Source organism: Hydra viridissima, unplaced genomic scaffold (genome assembly GCF_058129835.1).
Source record: "Hydra viridissima isolate aposymbiotic clone 2 unplaced genomic scaffold, HvirCarnegie_v1 scaffold_10, whole genome shotgun sequence".
NCBI lineage: Eukaryota > Metazoa > Cnidaria > Hydrozoa > Anthoathecata > Hydridae > Hydra > Hydra viridissima.
The window spans coordinates 4045484-4067020 of NW_028324309.1; the positions used below are offsets into that span (position 1 = coordinate 4045484).

Below are 21537 nucleotides of genomic sequence, written 5' to 3' on the forward strand. Positions count from 1 at the left end.
AAAAAAATGTTTACATTGGAGGCAATTTAGGATTATCGGGTTAACTCCAATTTTGTCGAATCCGAAGAAACTCATCGGGTTTTCGACTTTTTTAATTCCGATTGGAATGAGTTTTATAGTAGTGACCCCGGGATACAATTTTAAAATTCCGAGACAAAATTTATGTCCCGATTTATAACTTTATTCCGGGACAACCTTTTCCTTTGCATCGTTATTTTTTTCCGGGAAATTTCTCGTCACCTTACGCTCGTTCCGGTTCATTTCGAGAAAACGATTCCGAGACGCAGACACTTAATTGTTAGTGATGGAAAACGAATATCTAAAGCAATACTATTTTGAGAAATTAGGACATTATACGTCTATGATATATCAATTATCGATAATTGTTTCAGCAAATAACCTAATATACTCACGATAATTCGATTCTTCAAGGAACCAAGAAAAACGGTTCGACTTAACGAAGGTTCGATTTCAGCGAAATTCCCGATAAGTCAAACTTTAAAAAATATGAGGCATTAGCGATTTTTTTAATCAATGCTAAAATATTAACGTAAGACATAGAAAATATTTTGGCAATAAAAAATGTGTGGAAAAAAGATTTAGTGAAAGAGGTTACATATATCAGTTTGTTTTAGCATTTCTGATAAATCTTTTTCCATAACTGAGTTTATTTTGTTTATCATTCATGAATACATTCCCCCTAGTCATTTAATATCATGCAGCTAGTGAACGGAAACTTTCTGCTTCGGCCGAATTTTCTGCTTCAACAGTTTTTTACTTTTCCTGTTTCGGCCGAAATTTCGGTTCAAACCACAACCAAAATGAACCGAAACTTTTGTAAGATTTTAAAAGTCTAGATAACTTTTTTTAAATGTAGAGTGGAATCATGACGGTTTCCTAATTTTAATCGTTTGTTAGTAAATCAATTTTTAATTATAACAATTGTAGAAATTTTAACTGAAGTCACGCTACATAATTGCTTCAAGTTACTATTCTCAAATCATTCTTTGAATAAGTTAACATTTAAGTTAAGTAACCAAAATCAATAATTTCATCAAAAGTTTCTCAGTGCTAAATTTTACAATGGAAAATAATCGAAAGAAAAGGTATTTGTGGAATCATTTTACCGTAACAGCCAGTTATTCCAAATACGCAACTTGCAATATCTGCAATTTGAAAATGTCTCGTGACTCCCACAATCCAAAACTTCAATCACTTAGCGGACTTTCATCACATTTAAGAAGTCGGCACCCACAGCTTACTCTAAAAAATCTCCTAACTGAAAAAGCAATACTCACAACTACCGACAATCCTGAAAATATACCAACTTCAGATCAACTTGAGCCTTTTATAATTAAAAAAAGAACAATAACTTTATTTGACATCAGATCAAAACGCCAGAGGACTGAAATGTTGCAATTTACAATGCCTTGCTGGGTTGACAATATCTCAAAGATTGATTCAAACTCCGAAGTAGGTTTGAAGTTTCATAGATCTATATTTGAAATGATTATCCTAGACTTACAGCCTTGGTCAATTGTGAATAATCCGGGATTTTTACGCCATCATGCAGTTTTTACACCACACTTTGACATTGGAAGTAAGAAATACTACCGAAGCATGCTCAATCCAGCCTATGAAAAGATTAAGCTTGCAACGAAAGTTATGCTTAACGAAAAAAATGCTGAAACTGTTTCCATCTCTCTGGACGCTTGGTCATCCTTTCATCATGTGTACTTGGGCATGCTTCATTTCAAACAATTGGGAGCGGATCAAATTCTGCCTGTCATGTTCCAAGTTTGATGAAAAACATACTGCTTCAAACATTTTTCAAAGACTTGAGAATGTTGTGAAAGAGTGGAAACTGAAGGACAAGATCACAGTCTGCTTAAGAGTCAATGCTGCAAGTATAAAAGCTGCTTTCAAAGAACCACAGTGTGTTTACAAGTCTGCTGGGTGTCTAAATCATTCACTTCAACTAGTGATTAAAAAAGAACTTTTTTCACTCCAGAGTGCTGTAAACTTGATAGAAAAATGTCGAAAGCTTTTCAATCATGCTTCTTTTTCATACTCCTTCTTTGCTGAGCTTTACAAACAACAAGAGGTTAAAATGTACAATTTTGACAGGCTCGGGTTCAAAAATGATGTCCCAACACGCTGGAATTCAACTTATTACATGCTTGAAAGAATTCTGTATTTGAAATCAGCAATTGCTACCACGCTGCTAATCCGTCCTTCCAGCGGCATTGAGTTCACTGTACAGGATTGGAACCTGTGTGAAAAGCTGGTAAACATCTTAGCGATTTTCGAAGAAGCCACCAAATTGCTCTCTGGAAAGGATACTTGTATCAGTGCTTTTATTCCAATTGTGACAACTATCCTGAAGTCATTTGAAGTTCCCTCTGATGACAAAGAAGTGATTGGCATGAAAAATGCTTTAAAGAAAGCAATGGAGGCACGTTTTTTTGACTTAGAAATCATTAATCATTTTGCAATAGCAACACTTCTTGATCCCAGATTCAAGCACCACGTCTTTAGATCCCAAGAAGCCTTTCAAGCTGCAAAAAAACAAGTTTTTTTGGAACTAGTCAGTTCCATTTTGAGCCAAAATGAAACTACTCCTGTGATGAAAACTAAGTCTATTGAGAACACTTAGTATTCTTCAATGATGAAAAATATCATTGCACAGTCACAAAATACAAAGTCCAAAAATCCAACTTCTAAATTAGCAAAGGAAGTTTTAAACGAGTACTTAGAAAGCCCAACATGTTCATGCTATTTAGAGTTTTGGAAAGAGTATGAAGAGAAAACAACATTAACAGCAAAGTTTGGTTTGGCAAAAATGGCAAAGAGATTCCTTACAACCTCCACCAACATCTACCAAAGTTGAAAGGTTGTTTTTCAACTGCTGGAGACATTCTTTCAAATGAAAGAAACAGACTTTTGCCAGAAAACATGGAAAAAATTTTATTCTGTAGAGAAAATATTTCAATTGTTAACTTTAATTATTAAAATGTCTAGACATATTCTACTTTTTTTTTTTGACATATTATAGTTTTTATCAAATTATGTTACAAGGTGATTGTTTAGATAAACGTAAAATAGTTTTTTTTGCTTTAACTCGGTGATCATATAAGGTTCAGGGATTTTTAACTTTTTTTTTCAAATTTCGGCTGTTTCGGTTTCGGCTTCGGCCGAAATTTCAGTTTCGGCTTTGGCTACGGCTTTACTGAACCGAAATTTCGGTACTTTCGGTTTCGGCTCAAATTTCGGTTTCGGTCGATCATTACATGCAGCTTTGTAATGATACAAGAAATAAAAAATATATATATATAAGAAAGTATATGAAAATATAAGAAAATATAATATAAGAAAAACGATAAACAAGGGAAGTTTCATAGGCGTTGGCTTCCACACACGTTCCGAATCAGCTGGTTTAAGAAAAAGAGTTTCTCATTTAAAGATAACTAGAAAAGGAACCTAAAACCCAGATATGTTATAGATATTAATTTATTTTTCAATTGTAAAGTAACTTTAAATGTAGTACATGTTTTGTGATAAAATTTTGCTTTCTGTAATCTGTAAATAGCAGTTAAATCTATTTGAGTAATATAACACTTTTTAGACTCTTTAAAAATGTTTTTATTTTAATTAAAGCTGTTAGAGAATCGTTTACCGTTGCTCAAAATGTTTCATTGAAAAAAGGCCTCCTTGCTTCAATTCTAACTAGTCTTCCAAAGGAATACGAGTTATTATTTGAATTAATGCCAACTTTTTTAAACAAATTATTTGAATTAATGCCAACTATTTTAAACAAATTGTGGTGCAGAATGGACGACAAAACTCTAGATGCTCTTTGTTTTTTAAGAGGTTACTTTCATGGAATAAAAGATAAAGATTTTACCAAACAGATCAATAAACTTGCATTCTTTTCAATTTTTCGTTATTCTCAAATTTATTTACTTTGCTTTGAAAATTTAAAATATCTAATACCGGTTTTAACACCGGTATTCCGGCATTATATTTTTATGATACCGAAATACCGGTATTGATTTTTTTTTCCGGTATTGGATACTCTAATTGCAACTGAATAAAAGAGCGATTGTTAAGGATAAAAATTAGCATGAATACATTATAAACGAACGTATGAATGTGGGTTTTTTTTTAAAAAAATCTAACAAGAAAGTTAAAATCTTCAATATTTATTTTACTTTGATAACAATTTAATTTCATATATATTTTTTGTACTAACGACTGACTTCATAAGTAATTCAAAAAAGTTCACTTATACAATGAATATTTGTCAGTCTATCAAAATGTTGTTTTATGATAGACCTTTAAGGAAAAAGTACCTGGTACTTACTGAATTTTTAATGTAGAAAAAGTTATAAATAATACACTTTTATTCAAAATTTTGAAACACGAATAATAAATTCCACAGCCAACAAGTTGCTAAAATATTTACTAAAGACGCATTAAATGTTTAAACCATTTTTTTTTTTTCATCGTGATTTTTTTTTTGTAAATAAATAGCATTATAAAAGGAATTTAAAGTTTTGTGCTGCAGAAAAATTAACAGTTAAAAAATAAGTGAAAAACGATAAAGGAGAAATATCAAAAAGCTCAGTCGGTTATTAACTGAAGTAATGGTTTTTCAAACAAAGTTAAATTATAAAATGGTTGATTTAACTTTGAAAATCTGCACTTGCAGATTTTCAAAGTTAAATCAACCATTTTATAATTTAACTTGTCAACTTCTTGGTTGAAAATATTTGCCATCACTATATATTAAATAAAGAAAAAATTTTTTATTTGTAGGTTACATTCTTCTTTCTGCTCTTTTTACTTCATGAAGGGATATACTGTAAGTGAATACTTGGGATTTGTTGCCAATATTTTAGGAGTTAAATTATTACCATGCTTAACTTTTTTTATGTTAGCTTATTTGTACTATAAGGTTGTTCAAGAAATAGTCACTTGTTTTATTGGGAATCTCCGTTTTGCTTTATTTTCAAGTCAGTCTTGGATTCACCATACAATTATCAGTTGTTATTTGTTGAAAGTCTGAAATGAGAATTTAAAATTGAAAGTAAATTCTTCTGTTTTTTAGAAACTTTACTTTTCTATGAAACTTTACTTTTCTATGCCCTTGAAAGTATTTAGAACAAAGTCACATTTTTCTTCCTCAAACTTTAGACAAAATCGGTAATTTTTTTTTTTTCATTTAATACTTCCTTTTCTTGTTTCGCCAAAAAAAATTTTCAGTGAAAATGCGTATAGAATAAATCAGTACATATTCAATAATCAGACTTTTTACCGAAAAAAACGCTTAAAAAGTCAAGATGTTATACTATTTTGTGACTGGTTAACAACATACTTTTGTCTCTTTATCTAAGAAAGAAACCCAGAAAAAAAGCCATAAAAGTATTAGCTATATGGCAGAATTATAAACACGGAAGAGACAGGCCACTGAAATATCTTTTTTTCGAATCAAATTAGTAGCTAATGTTTTTGGTGAAAAAGCCCTGTTATTGGGCGTGCACTGAAAAATGTATGCAAGAGTATCATACATTAATCCATTTAATAAATCTTATGGTATTGCTTTACTATTTTAATTGATAATAAAAATGATAACTTAATACATTTCATTTGTTTACATGATTGATGGGACTTACAAAAATGAAAACAAATATTTAAAAAATCTAATTATCACCCAAGTTTTTTCTAGATTTTGATAAAATTATTTTATTTTGTTTTCTTTGTGAACTTGGTTCAGAACAAGCAAAAGAGTTTTTTATCTTACTAATAATTTATGTAAAATTAATAAAATGTTCCCTCTACTCATTCGCTTGAAAACGAGTTATTTGTGAAACTTTCAGCAGTGTCAAACGAATTTGAAGACAAAAGTGTCATAAAAACTTCCTATCTTTTATTTTTCAAAACCAATAAACAAATTTGACTTTGAAGTTTTAAGTTGTTTTGTACACTATCAATTGGTTTACCAACTATTAATTTAACATTCCCAAGGTTTTTTTTAAAAGAAGAATTAATAAGTTCGTTTTAAAAGTGTAAATAAGAAAATGTTAGCTGCTTTTGGAGAAGCATACGAAAAATTAATGATGCTCGTTCCGTAAATTGTTTATAAAAATTCTTAGAATATTGTGCTTCAAGGCGTAGAAGAAAGATTTTGATTGGTTATCGACCCACTGCACATGCATCGAATCTTACCACATGCATTTTTAACCATAATAAAAATATGAACATTTTTTTAGTGAAGAACTTGTCACTTTAATCGAAAAAAATGTGGATTTTTTTAATAGAGGCTTTGGGAGCCACAACATTGACACTGTTAATAATATGAAAATACCGGAACGACTTTGCAAGAATTATATAACAAAAAAAAAACCCTAAAAACAATAGATAATTCGCAGAAACTTTAGAAAATGTGTGTGAAGAGGAAATGTTAAATCCGAATATTAGCAGCATAAGAACTTTAAGCCACCAAAATGTAAACTTTTCAGCTGTAACTTTACTTTCATTCGAAAATTATGAGGTCAAAGTTGATTGAAATATCAAAATTCACCCTTTATAAAGTTTAACTGTACGCATAAAAATCATTTATGTAACAATCTCGTATCTCAGGTCGTTTTTCAAAATGTAGCATTACAAGAAAAAATATGCACGTGTATTTTTTCATAGAACTTGGCTCTCACAAACATTCCGTATCGGCCGGCATAAGAAAAAGTGTTTCTCATTTAAGAGACTTAGAAAGAGCTTTATAATCCAAATAATTCATGTACCGAAATTTCTTTTCAACTGCAAAGTAAAATTTTATATTGCAGTTCATGTTTTGTGAAAAAAATTGGTCACTTGGTGCTTTAAATAGTAACTAAATCTCTTTCAGTATTATAATATTTTTAAAACTCTTTAAGAAAATTTTTTGCTGTTGAAAGTTTTATTACATAAAATGTTTTTATTTTAGTTAAAGCTGTTACAGAATCGTTTACCGTTGCTCAAAATGTTTCATTGAAAAAAGATCAACTTGCTTCTATTCTGACTAGTCTTCCAAAGGAATACGAGTTATCATTTGAATTTATGCCGACTTCTTTTTTAAACAATTGGACGAATGTGATTCACTTAACAGTTGACGGTGATAACAGAAATTATAGCAACAAAACCCCAGGAGTATGGTTTCAACCAGACAACTATTTGTACTTTAATTCAGCATTAAACGATCTAAGTAGAAGTATTTCTATATCGGCAGTGAGAGTTCAGTTAATGGAGTGAACCAAAGTCAATATATCACAATACTTTATAGATAAAAAATACATTTTCTCGATTCAAGTTGCGGGAACTGAAGTTTTCACTACACAAAACACTTCTCCAAAAGAATTCCAGAACGTTAAAGTATATTTGAGCGATCCGTGGTACTATGCACAACCAGGATTCATTAGAAATCTTGTGATTTTAAACACTTGTGAAGGTAACTATTTAGTAAACTACATTTTCATGCAAAATTCTCAACAAACAGTTTTATTCTTATCGATTTAACTATATGCAATAAAGAAACACGGTAAAAGGAATGAAATGTTTTGTTATAGAGTTCTTCAGCATGATCGAAGAGAAAGAGATAAAGAAAAATCAAATGATTACAATTCTAAATAATCTTCCAAAAGAATACGAGCTATCATTTGAAGTAAAACCTACTTCATATGGTTACGTTGAATGGATTAATATTATTCACTTAACTATAGGAGGCAACATGAACACTTACGGCGATAGGACCCCTGGTGTTTGGATTTATTGGAGTAAACGTTTTTATTTTGTATCTGCATTTAATGGAGATCTAAATAGTTATTTTGATTCAGATATAAACATGAACTTGATGGAATGGACTAAAATTAGAGTTTCGCAACTACTTGTTGAAGGAAAGTACATTTTTGCAATATGGGTGGCAGAAAACAATGTTTATTACGTGGTCAATAATGATGCAAGAGAATTTCATGACGTTAAAGTTTACATCGGTGACCCATGGCATGACGCACAACCAGGGTACGTTCGAAACCTCGTCATAAAAAATGTGGGTAAGAATTGATTTTGTATGCCAACAGTTGAATATGTCATCCATCCCAACTTCTGAAAAACCAATTAATTCTATATATATGAAATTTTTTTAAAACTTTATAAAAGTCTAAACATAAATAAGGATTCTATAAATGTCTATAGGTCATTAAACAAAATGCATAACACGCCATGTGTCATGAGCTGCATGCAAACACTAAAGGCCACTAAATTATTGTACGCTTTTAAGACACTTATTAAAATACATGGATTTTAATAAATAGTTTTGTTCCAAACAAAACCAAGATAGCAGATAAATATTAAAAACAAAGAATGGTTAACAACATTTAGCGCAGTACCTAAGCTTTGCATAGTAATGTAGCCTGCTGTAATAAGGGTAAAAACCAGAATAAGCAAAGCAAAAATTTACAAAAAATTGATAGGGCAAACAATTATCATTTGTTTACCAAAAAATAACTGCAATATTTTTCAGCAAAATACCAGAATGTACCGCAAGTAGCTGAATATGAACACAATTAAATTTCTGCCGCAAACAAGAAAGCTAAGAAACAACAAGTAGTTTACTAAACTAAGTTAATGATTTAAAGATAAACAGTTTTTAGCATTAGGAAATATAAAATGCATATCATCACTGTTTCTTAAGTAAACAACATATGCTTTAAGTGAGCTTTGTTTTCATTTTGTTTATGAGAAATATTTAGAATTGAAAATTTGTTCGAGTAGCGCTGCAATTTTAACGATTCTTGAGTATTGCAAAACGTCGCAAACAGAAGTTTGGTGAGAAACAATAAAGAACACCAATCTCTGTCATTTTTTTTTTATCATTTGTTAATTGGAAAATAAGATTGATCGGGACAAAAGCTTTTCACAAAATAATTTCAAAATAGTGGAGTGGATGATGCAACCTAGGGTCGATCTTATAAAACATTTTAAGGCCAAAAAGGAATCCGACGCTAGCTTGGAGGGGTAAAAACTCACTTAAAAAGTCAGAACTTTACAATGTTTATAAAATAAGATCTTTAAAACCAATAAAAAAATATATCATTTTTAAATTTGTTAACATCTTTTATGAGAAAAAACTTCAAACGTTGAAAAGTATTCCTAAATTTAGTCAGTAGAAACACTCAAAGTGGTCTTGAAATAGTGTTAAAAAGGCAAGACACAATCTAATGTGTGTTACATGAATATGTTCTCGTACATTTATACAACTATATACACAAGTTTACGCAAATATGACATTATTCTATGATTATTAATTATTGTCCCATTCAAAAGGTAAAAGGCTAAATTTTTTTGTCCTGAAAAAGTGAGTTTTAAATCTTGCTTCATATGTCTTCCTTTTTTTGGTTCAGCAGAAAAATCAAGCAGAGCTAATATTTGGCTCTTTTGTTTTGCTTTGCTAAATGATCCAAAATTCTTTGGTGATTCATTTTTAAAATGCTCCAATTATTACAAGTTTAACAGTAGAAGAAGAATTTGCACTCTCTTTCATTGACGCCGTGTTTCATTGGGGTAAGATAACTTAAATTTTAAAGATATTTGAAATTTTGGTCAGTTGAAGTTGACGAAGTAAGTTTTTCAAGTGGAACTATAATTTAATTAAAAGGACAGATGTTCATTTAAAGATGTAATGTTATTGGTTGCAAATGCTTTGGAAATTCATGACTAACAATTAATGGTATTACATGAATAGGCATGGAATGTCCTGCATTCATAGCCGCCGAGAGAAATTTTGGGCCCTGGGGAAGTTTTCTAAACGGGGCCTCATTATGATCAATTATATATCCAGGACCACTAGAAGCGTTCTCTGGTCATTGAAAATTAAAAATGAAAATTAATTAAATCTTTTATAAGTCAAAACTATTTAATTCTTTTAAAAGTTATTTTTAAAAATTATTTGTACACACACGGGGCCCCGGGAATCTTCCTCGTCTACCCCCTCCGCCCCTCCTCTCGGCGCCCATGCCTGCATTAAATAGATTTTTCATCCAGTTTATGCCAATCCAGGTTTATAAAAGCATTGAAAGGTATAAGTATACTACTATCTAATAAATAGTAGCACTCACAGAACCATCAGTTGTATGAGTGCTATCATTTGTAATACTTTTTATTAATACTTATATCAGATTCGTTTTCGTTTTTAAAATTGAGGCTGAGTAATAAGTTTTCATTTCAGTTGGAAGCAATCATTGCAAACCACTCATCAAAGTAAACTTCGAAGGGCTGTTTACAAACAAGTAAATCATTTGAAATCATATTCGTTTTCAGGTAATACTGAGATTCTTTTTTTAACATTTGTGACATTTAAAACCATATGTTTTTAGAAACCATATGAGTTTGTCCTGTTCAATTGTATACGCCTATGAGCCGGGTGTTTTTGCTTACAACATTACATGGGAATACCTTTTACCCGTTTTCATGGAGATCTCTTCTTCAAGCGAAGCAGTTAACTTTCATAAAAATGGTTCTAAATTTACAGTATGTTATTTTAAGAGTTTTATAGCTGTCTTTGTTCTCTAATTCTATTATGTGAATTTTCTTTGTTGGGCTTAGATTCTGCATCAGCGATGTTATGCTAATGGTTAAAACTAGTGTTTTCTTATTTTAAACTTTATTTTGATTTAAGCTTTTTCTTGAAACATTGCTGAGAGAGTATGTATATCTTTTATTTCTTATATTATATAAAAAAGATATACATATATAATTTATATATGTTTATCTTATATTTCACAAATTATAAAGAAGTATTAAAGCACATATATTCACTCGATTAGGTTCCTGGTGCTTTCAATACCACTGGCGTAAATCATAACCTCAATCTAAGTTCAGATATGACAAGCATTTTGGTACAAGAGCATTTTCCTGTCGAGATCCTTTTAAAACTTACTTTTCAAAACAGTGCAGGAATCTTATATCATGAGTATAAAACCTACAAAATTAATTCAACTAGCGATGCAAATCTGAAAATTTTGAGAAATAAAAACGCTCTTCCAGGTTCGTAAAGCATTCTTGTTTTAATTATACTTAACTTCTTGAATGGAAATTGTATAAATTTACTGTTTTACCATTAGAAAGTTATGGTCGAGGTATATGCTGGGATGCAGTTGAATCTTTGGTTTATGTTTGTATGAATCAATATGTTATTAGGTACTGCTTAGTTTACTTTTTGTGGATTTGTTTTGGTTTTAAAAATCAGCCAGGGGGTAACTGGGTAACGAATTTCATTTTTTCTGGACGGTTTCTCACGAGCTCTCTACATTACATTATTAACATCTGATTTTAGATTTTGCAAACATTAATTTATAATTATTAAGGTATTGCCGGTTCTAAATTTTTTTTACGAAGTGTCTTCGTAGAGCGCAATGCGCTCTACATAGCCATAACCTTCTCAGAGCGCAATATTGTACACGCATGCGCAATTATTTTATTAAAACAGTGCGATTTATATTTCACAATAAAGCTGGTTGGATAGGCGGTTAAATCGAAATCAAAAATTATTTACTAAAGAAACATTTTGTGTAATTTATAAAGTAAATGTTTTAGATTAGAACATTCTATCGCCATCAAAATACAATGATAACATTTATTTGGAGAGTCAATAATTTCATCAGTTCAATGCAGTGTTTATTTGAATTAAATGTTTTAGATAAGTTCTAAGCAATCCATTATGGCTTGCCAGCATTTATCTAAAATAATCATGAATTCATTTGAGAAAAACATTCTAGTTCATATGCATAAGTAAACTAAGGTAATCTTTTTAGTTTATAGTTGTCTCTAGATTACATGCAGACATCATAGGTATCTACATGTAATTTTATGTGTTCTTGTTTTTATATATAGGAGAAAAACTGGCGCTACTCGACTTTCTCCCCCCCCCCCCCTAATTTTATGATTGATTCTAATAGAGAATTTTATGCTGATTAAGAATCGTATAAAAACATGGGTCTCAAAATCAATGGAAAGTGCTCTAATTCGAAGTCAAAGTTGTAAAAAATCCCACTAAAAACCCTAATATTCGCCATTTTTTTTCAAAACGCTTTCATTTTTAACGAAAATTAATTACCGTTTTATTGCGCAATAAACAGACCTGGTTTCCATAAGCCTTATAATTATTTTTTTTAAAGTATTGTAACGAAAGTGTTATAACGAAATGAAATTAATAGAAGATTTCAAATAAAGGTTGAACGTAGAATGTGATAATGTAGAAAAATTGATGAATAATTATTATTGTATCGTACGCTGGTTTTTTTTATTAAAAAAAACGGTTTGAAGGTTACGTTTTCTTAACTTTACATGTGATAGAACAACAATGAACTGAGTTTCAAAAGTTCTTCTTTTAGGAAACTAAACTGTTAAATTCTTTTTTAAATTTTATTACAAAAGTACATTACTTGCAATATAGTTTATTCTCTAATAAATCAAAAAACGGTTATTTTCTTTGCCACAAAAAATTGTGCAAGATAAACATACTTTAACGAATTTTTTAACGTAAAAACCATGCTATTAATAATTTGCTTTTGTCAGCTAAAAGATCATTAACTTAATATTTTCAAAATGGCGAATATTAGGGTTTTTAGTGGGATTTTTTACAACTTTGACTTCGAATTAGAGCACTTTCCATTGATTTTGAGACCCATGTTTTTATACGATTCTTAATCAGCATAAAATTCTCTATCAGAATCAATCATAAAATTAGGGGGGGGAGAAAGTCGAGTAGCGCCGAAAAACTTGTGTATTAATACTTTTTTATATTATAAAGTATATAAAGTATTTATTTTTTGTTTTGAAATAAACATAAATTCACTATTTTTTAAAATAATAACAATATGATTTTCCAAAGAAAAAACAAAATAATGAACCACATGGCTCATCTTGTTTTTTCTTTCAACCAAATTTGATTATCAATGACACAATTTTAGAAAATATTAAGTTTAGTACAGTTATTAGTAGTAATAATAATAGCAATAATACATTTTTAGTATATTTTATTAAAGTTTCTTAAAATAGTATAAATAAAAAGTAATAATTATAATTATAAATAATTAACTTTAGTAAATATTTTATTGGTATAATTTGCAACAAAACTATAAGTTGAATATTTTGATGTAGATTGCTTAAATTATCTCATAACTTTGACATCATAAACTCTGTCCTTTTTCCATTTAAACATATCTCCTTTAAAAAGGCACTTGAACTGAACATATCATTATCACTATTTAGTTTTGAAATTAGCATTATTGGAATTACAGTATCAAGGTTATGTAAATAATAACCAAATTAAATATGTTGGCTCAAAAGAGCTATAATTATACTAGTCTGTAACAAAATAACAAAATTAAAAAAATATATATATATAGTATAAAACAAGGCGTATATGTATACATAAATGTATCACATTGACATAACATTTACCCTCCTTTTAAAAGTGTTCAGATGTATTTACAAGTTAAGTTTTTCTGGTGCTTTAGAAATTTGTAAAGATCTACGAGAAGAATTTTAATTTGTTCTATAGGATTCATTTTGTTTTCTAGTTCTTTTTGGAGATTAAAAGAGTTTCATTGCTACCATTAGAGGTTGGGGGATAGTTATTGATGGTTGTTACTTCTAAATTGTTGTTTGATGTTTGTATTATAGGAGTCGTTCCAATGGAAGCCAGCTGTTTAGTAGACACTGTAGTCTCATGACCACTAGGAAATCTCACATAAACATAATGTGGATTTGATTTGATGAGCTGAACCTCATTTACTGAATCTTCATATTTACTTTGCATCACACACAACTTTGTAACTAATGATTTTAACACCATATCCTAGAAACTCGGACACATCTGCAAAGACTAACAATATCTAAGGAGGGAAAAATCCTTTTAAAAAAACTTTATTGATATGTATGTACATGAATATTTACTCTTATCACATACTAACAGTTAAATATAATCAATTCTTGAATCATAATTAATAGAAAATCAAATTTTAAAATTATTTCATTACAAATAATCCTACATTCAAAACCAACAACAGTAAGCACCAAAAAAGAATTTGCAATTTACTCTTTTTTCACCAACAATATATTTGGCCACTTTACAGTATTTTTTAATTGCGCATGCTTGACTTTAAAATGCATAATATTTATTATATTTCGATCAAAGATAAAGTTATATTTAGATCGAATTGATAGCCTTAAAATAAAATGACACATAATATGTAAAAAATAAGAGAATATACATCCTATTTTTTTAATATGAACAAGATAAAAAATTTTTTAGGTAAACTAATGAAAGATATTTGCTTACATTTACGTAGATTGCAAAATCTGTTTGAAATGCCAAAGTCTTGTACATAAATATTTTAGATCAATGCTGGCATACCATAATGGTTTGTCAGTAATAATCTTAAATATTATAATAAAATGCCTTTGCTTGAATTGAATCCGCCATGTGTGCAAATTAAATTATAGTACACGTATTTAAACATGATAAGATCTTTGGTCGAGCTTGGTCTTAGCATTAGTTGTTACCGTTAGCTTGCAACCATGTTTAACCATGGGTTGGAATGTTCCATTACAGTGTATTTCAATCGCTCGAAAAAATTCATCCCAGGATAAGAAAGTATCATGAACTTTTAGCAACATTATTTTGAACAAAAAAATTATCGCAAAATAAAAGCAAATCATATCAAAATTGTTCAAAACATCAACAAGATTTAGCGCATGCGTACAAAGTATTGCGCTCCAAGTAGAATGTGGCTGCATAGAGCGCATTGCGCTTCAAGTAGCAACGGCCTTTTTTTTATCCTTCCCAACACCTTCGGCGCCCCTCTATTTTATTACCTCCCCCGAATAAGGAAATTTTGTACAGACATTAGGCATTTAATTAGCAGAAACCATTTGTAAAAAAAAAAATATTACTTTGTTTTTTTGTTATTGTTAAAAATTGATTAAACGTACTACCATTATTATGGCTTGAAGAGAAAAAATGGACTCAATCTAAAATGGCCCCAGGAATTTATTTTGTCCGGACGCAAGTTGCACACTTCCTTGGGCTTTTTAAAAATATGGCTGGCTATCTAATTAATCATAATAGTTTAATTAAACTATTAAGGGCCAGGGATGGCACTACCTCGATAAAACACTAAAAGAAAATATTTTTAAAAAATCTTTTTAATTATTTTCTATTTTTTATATATCAGGAATCTAACGTTCTGCTTAGTAATTTAATATTAATAAAACTTGATTACGTATGAGGTAAATAAAAAAATGACACGTTAAGAAAAAGAATGTATTGATTGAGTTTGTAATTAACTAGTACATGCATGACGTGAGAAAAAGGTTATCTTCAAATACTAAATCACTTTGAGAATGAAAACTGGTTGTTAAAAATGCTATGAAAGATTCAATCTATTAAGATATTATATTGCTTAACTTTAAAGTGAAGCTATGAAGCTGTGAGAAGTTGTGATAGGTTATTTGTTTAGTAATCATTGAATCAATTATAGTTCATATTTTTAGAAAACCGAGACTACAAACGAGAAGTCTAATTAGATTAAATACATCGCCATATTTACAATTAATAAGCAAAACGAAATTAAGTAAATCCGAAGTAGATATTAATGAGTGAGAACATGAAGCGGCTATTACTATTCCACCATATTAGTTATTTTTTGATCAAGGTGAAACAATTACTAGATATTATAATGCATAGTTTCCAGAAAACCAAATTTAATATATGCTACGTTTGAAACAACACTTTTTTTTATCTAGTAAAACAAATTTTATATGAAACTGAACGATGAATCTTGTCTAGAATAATTGAATGTACTGAATCCTGGAGAAAAAATAAAAACTTAATAATAATGGCGTTCTTAAGTTTAACAAATTAGTTTACCTGTTAACATTGGTAAACCGAATTTGAAAGATCTTTCTGGCAAAATTTTAATAATTAAAAAAATATCGAGAATATATAGAGTTTACTACGCTTCAAATGCAAGACTAGATGTTGAATCCATTAGTGTGGTAATGAGAAGATTCTAGCATAAATTGAACAGTTCAAGATGGACTTTAAAAAGCATCTTGTGTTTAGATTATCGTTAGGCACCGCCGATTCGGTTCGTAAAATCCGCAAAAAGCCAATCCGACTTATTTTGCGGATTAAAATAGTCAGTTCGTAAAAATTTTTCGGATTAATAATCCGAAAACTAATTTACGAACCACCAGCGAATTTTTTTTTTGCGGATTCACTTCGCTGTTCGGATTATCAATCCGAAAAATTTTTACGAACCACTGGCGGATTTTTTTTTTTGCGGATTCTCTTTGCTGTTCGGATTATTAATCCGAAAAATTTTTACAAATCAATTTAACTTTAATTCGTTTAGCGAATCATACGAATCGCGTTCCGTTCGCGTCACCATTAAATGGTGTGGTCCAAAAAAATTACGCTTTTATTATGTGCGCGTCCTACAAATAGTGGATCTTTTATTTTCAATCAGTTCTATTTGGAAATCTTAACATACAACAATTCGTTCAACAGATCAAGTCTACTATTCTTCACCTACATTTATTACGGTAAGCCAATATTATATTAATTTGATTTAAAAGTTAAGAATATTTCAAACTGAATTTTTGCGGTTTTTTTTTTTTTTTTTTTTGTGGATCGAATTCCTTTGCGAATTATTTCGCTTTGCGGATTGCTTCAATTAGTGGATTGGTCCGATAAAATTTATATTGCAATATTTCTTCTACTTAAATATTAACAGAAATAAAAATAGAAATAGAGATAAAAACTAGTTTGAAAAATTGTTACGCTCATTTCAATAATTAAGGCAAATAATTAGTTCTTTTATTGAAAACTTTATGCATGCCTCTAAAATATCATTTATTGTTAAGACAAATATTAAGGAAAATTTTCAAATAACTTAATAAATAATTAGTTCTTTTTCGGAAACTGTTTGTATGCATCAAAAACTATCACGTTTTATTAAGGCATATATTAAGGAAATATTGAGGCAAATATTTCAATAAAAAGTCAGTAAATCGAAAATGTGATTTGATCCGTGTTTTCGAATTTTTAATCCGAAAAGTAATCCTTATTAACAATCTGATCCGTTTTTGTGGATTTTAAATTCAATAAATAATCCGAAATATTCGTCCGATCCGATATGGCAAACTCAATCCGATTCGTTTCTTTTTTTTTTTTTTTATTTCACTTTTTTTTTCTTTTCAGATGCCTAAGCTGTCTAATATTTGGGAATTCTTCAACAATGTGGAGGAAAACAAGGCAAAATGCAAGGCCTGTGGCAAAATATACTTAATCAATAAAAGCACCACAAGTCCTTTAAGGAACCATTTGAAAAGAGTCCACTTGAATTTATATAAACAATTAGAAAGGAAAGACAAGCAAAAATCAACAATACCAGACATTTTTGATGAGCTTGCCTCTGAAGACTCAGATTTTGAACAAACACAAGAAAGAGGAAAAAAGAGGAGATGTCCACAAACACAAAAAGATACACCAGTATCGCCACAGCCTGGACCAAGTGGAACTTGTGGCACTTCCAACACACAGACACTGCAAGGCAGAAAACAGGCTACCAAACCTGAATGGGAAGTTACTGACATCAATCAAATAAGAACTGTTGTTGACATTACTAAATGGGTGATTGAGGACACTCAACCATTTTCTATTGTAGAAACTGACGCACTCACCCGGATGATGAGAACTGCAACCAACGGTCAATTCAGAGCCATTACAGCAAAGAATATATCTACAAAATACATTCCTCTCCTTTTTAAATTCATCAAGGAACAAGTAAAAAACATTTTCAATTCAGACAAGTTAAATCTTGATGGAGTGGCCTTTACACCCGACGTGTGGACCACTGATCACACCAATTTGTCTTTCATGAGCCTTACACTCCACTATATAGATTCAAAGTTCCAATTAAAGCGCTTCTTGGTAGAAATGTCCTACTTCCCCGAACAACATACTGCCGACAATATTGCCAAGAAGCTCAATGAATCTATCAACAAACTGGAACTTGATTTTGGAGTCAAAACCTGGATAACAGTCAACGGTGCAGCTAATCAGTCCAAGCAGGTGTTAGGAAATCAATTGGGGTTCAAAGTGCAATTTGGTGTGTCGACCACCGTCTAAATCTAGTTGTCAGTGGTGCTGTCGATGATAAAAGATGTCCAAAATGGTCAATTCTCAACCACAAAATAACAAAATTAGTAGGTCACTTCAACCAGTCCTCTCAAAAAGCTATGACTTTAGTTAATGCTGCCAAAGCCTTAAAAAACTCCAGAACGAAGTTAGTACAGAGATGCCCCACAAGATGGAACTCTGACCTCCATCAAATGGAGTCTGTGGTGGATCTTCTTCCGGCGATGCATTCTTTAAAGAATCCGAACCCTACTGTTTCTGGAGGTTGTAAGTTGACAGATCTTTTACCAACAGATGATGAAGTGGAATCTATTCAATCTGTCATCCGGCTTCTGAAAGGCTTTTCAGAATTCTCTGAGAAATGCAGCAGTGAAAAGAATGTTAGCATCTGTTCCGTTATTAATTGCCTATACAACATCAGAGGAAGATTAGCAAGGGAGATGATCAAGCCAAAAACCGAGGTGTCATCAGAGCTTGCTCACTACTTCAATGAAGATCTAAACAAAAGATTCGAAGGGGAGTTGATGAATATTGAATTCTCTATAGCTCATTTTTTAGATCCTAACAGCAAGGGCATGTGCTTTGTGGATGAGGGGGAAAAATTTGAAGTAGTCAAAACTGCAGTAAAAAAAGCTATGGAAGAACTGTCAAAAAAAGAAATTTTGGCTAGCCAAAGCACTCCTTCCCCTTCAATGTTGGATGATGAAGATGATTTCACTGAACAACTGAGGAAGAAAGTGTTTGGTGCAGGTTACATTAATCCTGGAGGTGAAACAAGCACCAAGAAAGGCATTTCTACTGAAATTGAGGGGTATTTGAATTCAAAACCAGTTCCAGCAAATACAAATGTACTGGAATTCTGGAAACAAAACCAGTATATTTACCCAATAATGTCAAGGTTGGCCAGAAAAAACCTCTGTATACCTGCTGCATCATCAACATCTGAAAGAGTTTTCTCAACAGCAGGGAATATATACAGCTCTAGAAGAACCAATCTTTCAATCTCAAAGGTTGAGATGTTGGTATATATGAAAGAAAACACTAAGCAACTCAGTAAAATTCAAGACATTGTGTGGCCAGGAAATGAATTTGGAAAATGATTAACTTTCAGTGTGATTTTGACTTTTTTTTATTTCTTAACAAGGAAATCATTTCGTTTCATTGTATATTTGAATATTATAAATAAATAAAAATGAATCTTAATTCGAAAGCTTTTTTTATTCTGAATCCGTATAAATCCGTAAAAATAATATCGGTTCGGATTCCAATTCGAAAAAAATTTTTCCAATTGCAATCCGATCCGAAAGTATCGAATCGGATTGCAATCCGAAAAAATAATCCGAAAAAATTTTAACGAATTATTTTCCGATAAATTATTTTCGGATCAAATCAATCCGTAAGTAGTTTGAACCGTTTAGCATAGATAATTCGGTGCACAATCCGCAAACCGATAAACAGTAACGAATCGGCGGTCTCTAATTATCGTATAAAAATTACACATCACTTAGAGAAATCAATTATTTACTAACGCCAATTGAATGTCCAGAAGACAAGGTATAACTGCTACGATCTTTGGTTTTGCAATATTTGATGAGTTCCACACATCAAGAACTTGAGTACAAAAGATGGTGTGCATGATTATACCAGCAACATGTTTCTTTAAGCGAGATTAGCTATTTTGAGATCATACGAAATCCGAATAACAACCTCCTTGATCTGAATTAGATTTTGGAGTTCTTGGAAATTTTCATACGTTTTAGGCACATCTTTAAAAATCGTAATAATTAGTTAGCGCTTGACGCAAATATCATGTGCTTTCGTTTTTGCTGTATTTTAGCTGTAGGTTTTTTTTTTTTGTCTCTTTTCTCTTGTCCCATTTATACCATTTTATAGTTAGTTTTTGAAAATATACATGCTGTAAAATTGATGAACTTAGTTTATCTTCAGAAAAACAATTTCGCTTTAAGTTTTAACTATAATTTACATGCTGAACTGAAACCTAATTCATTAAATAGCTAAAGGATACCCTTCAAATGTAATTTAAATACACAACTGTTTCTTACATACTTTAATTTTTTAGTCAAAATGTGGCATGTTTTTATTCAAAAAGCGACGGTGAATTTTGGACAGGTATTTAACAGTTTTTTAAAGAACGAACTTGTTAACCAAGTCTTCCCATAAATATTTATAGGGTTAATTTATATTCATAGCGTTAATGTTAAATGTGACTACTAAAATATTGTATATCAGATTTAAAATACTTTATAGAAGAATTTTATTTGTTAATTACTCCCATTTAAAGGTTTAGATATGCAAGTTGGTTCTGTTCTGGGCCATAACCTTTATTCAAGAGACTTGTATGCAATACATAGAAACCAAAAAAGTTATCTGATGTACAATAGAATTTTCAAAAAATGGCTAACAATATCCAATGCCGAATATGTGAAAAATATACTTTATCAAATAAATCAAAATGGATGCAAGAAGTTAGAAGAGAATGATAAGCAAGTTTACTCTTCAGAAAATCAACAATGGATGGGTAAATTTTTTTAAAATGCTACACTTGTTTAGAAACATAAGTTGATGCTTCAGACTTACCCACGTACAAAATTTCTTTTATACTTAGGAAACGACGATGGATTATATTTTCGAAAATCTATTAACGATTCTTGGATTCAGAGGATAAAATGGAATAATTTTTTTTGATTGATTTTGACAAGTTTTATACATCATGCCAAAAAGAATCTTATTTATTTTCTAATTTCTTTCTTACAAAAAGATTATCTAATTATAAAAATAGAAATTGTATTTTTTATACTGTATAACCAGTATGTCTGGTAATGGATTCATGCATTTCTCAACCGTCTCTTTGTAGATGTGTCGATTTCACTTGTATGTAAGCTACACAATCCTAGTCTGTTAATATTAATGCAGTCCAAAATACTAACACTCCCACTGTTAACTTGGTTACGACAATGAAATTACTATGCTTTAAACCATTTGACAAGGGCTTTGCTTTTCTGTTTAATAATTCTAAAGTTACTTTTACAACGAGACTTTTCTCCACTTTCCATAAACAAACTATTTTCTCATCACAATGCATCAATCTAGTGAGTCTAACTGCAGCATAAATACCAACTTCTTTCTTAAGTAAAATGATTCTGACTGTAATTGAAGAAACATATTTTTATCGTTTTATTGAAGGTTTGGTAAGATCACGTGTGAAATGAGTATTTCCGATGCAACTTTTGAAAATTAGCAACCATTACCTTTTCTTTATGTTGCTGATCCTTGGGCCA

At 30.5% G+C, this 21537-nt stretch overlaps 2 protein-coding genes and 1 long non-coding RNA gene across 3 annotated transcripts in view; all 3 read left to right on the plus strand.

Moving 5' to 3' along the window:
• Positions 1-21035, plus strand: part of LOC149882698 (uncharacterized) — a 67908-nt gene extending 46873 nt beyond the window's left edge. The window contains exons 9-21 of the mRNA XM_090100950.1: positions 1062-1733; positions 1837-2572; positions 2690-2831; positions 6983-7246; positions 7289-7483; positions 7602-8084; positions 10259-10319; positions 10407-10560; positions 10857-11076; positions 11154-11229; positions 20319-20368; positions 20541-20777; positions 20865-21035. Coding sequence (XP_089957076.1) covers positions 1062-1733; positions 1837-2572; positions 2690-2831; positions 6983-7246; positions 7289-7483; positions 7602-8084; positions 10259-10319; positions 10407-10560; positions 10857-11076; positions 11154-11229; positions 20319-20368; positions 20541-20777; positions 20865-20944 — 3370 coding nt within the window. The 3' untranslated portion in view covers positions 20945-21035. The remainder of the gene's footprint in view (positions 1-1061; positions 1734-1836; positions 2573-2689; positions 2832-6982; positions 7247-7288; positions 7484-7601; positions 8085-10258; positions 10320-10406; positions 10561-10856; positions 11077-11153; positions 11230-20318; positions 20369-20540; positions 20778-20864) is intronic.
• Positions 11236-16167, plus strand: LOC149882701 (uncharacterized). The gene is made up of 2 exons (XR_016444630.1): positions 11236-11830; positions 13717-16167. It is a non-coding gene; the product is annotated as an uncharacterized LOC149882701 (long non-coding RNA).
• Positions 16585-18898, plus strand: LOC149882702 (uncharacterized). The gene is made up of 2 exons (XM_090065575.1): positions 16585-16641; positions 17300-18898. The coding sequence occupies exon 2, from the start codon at positions 17300-17302 to the stop codon at positions 18227-18229; it is 930 nt and encodes a 309-aa protein (XP_089921701.1). The 5' UTR covers positions 16585-16641; the 3' UTR covers positions 18230-18898.
• Positions 21036-21537: the final 502 nt, after the last annotated feature.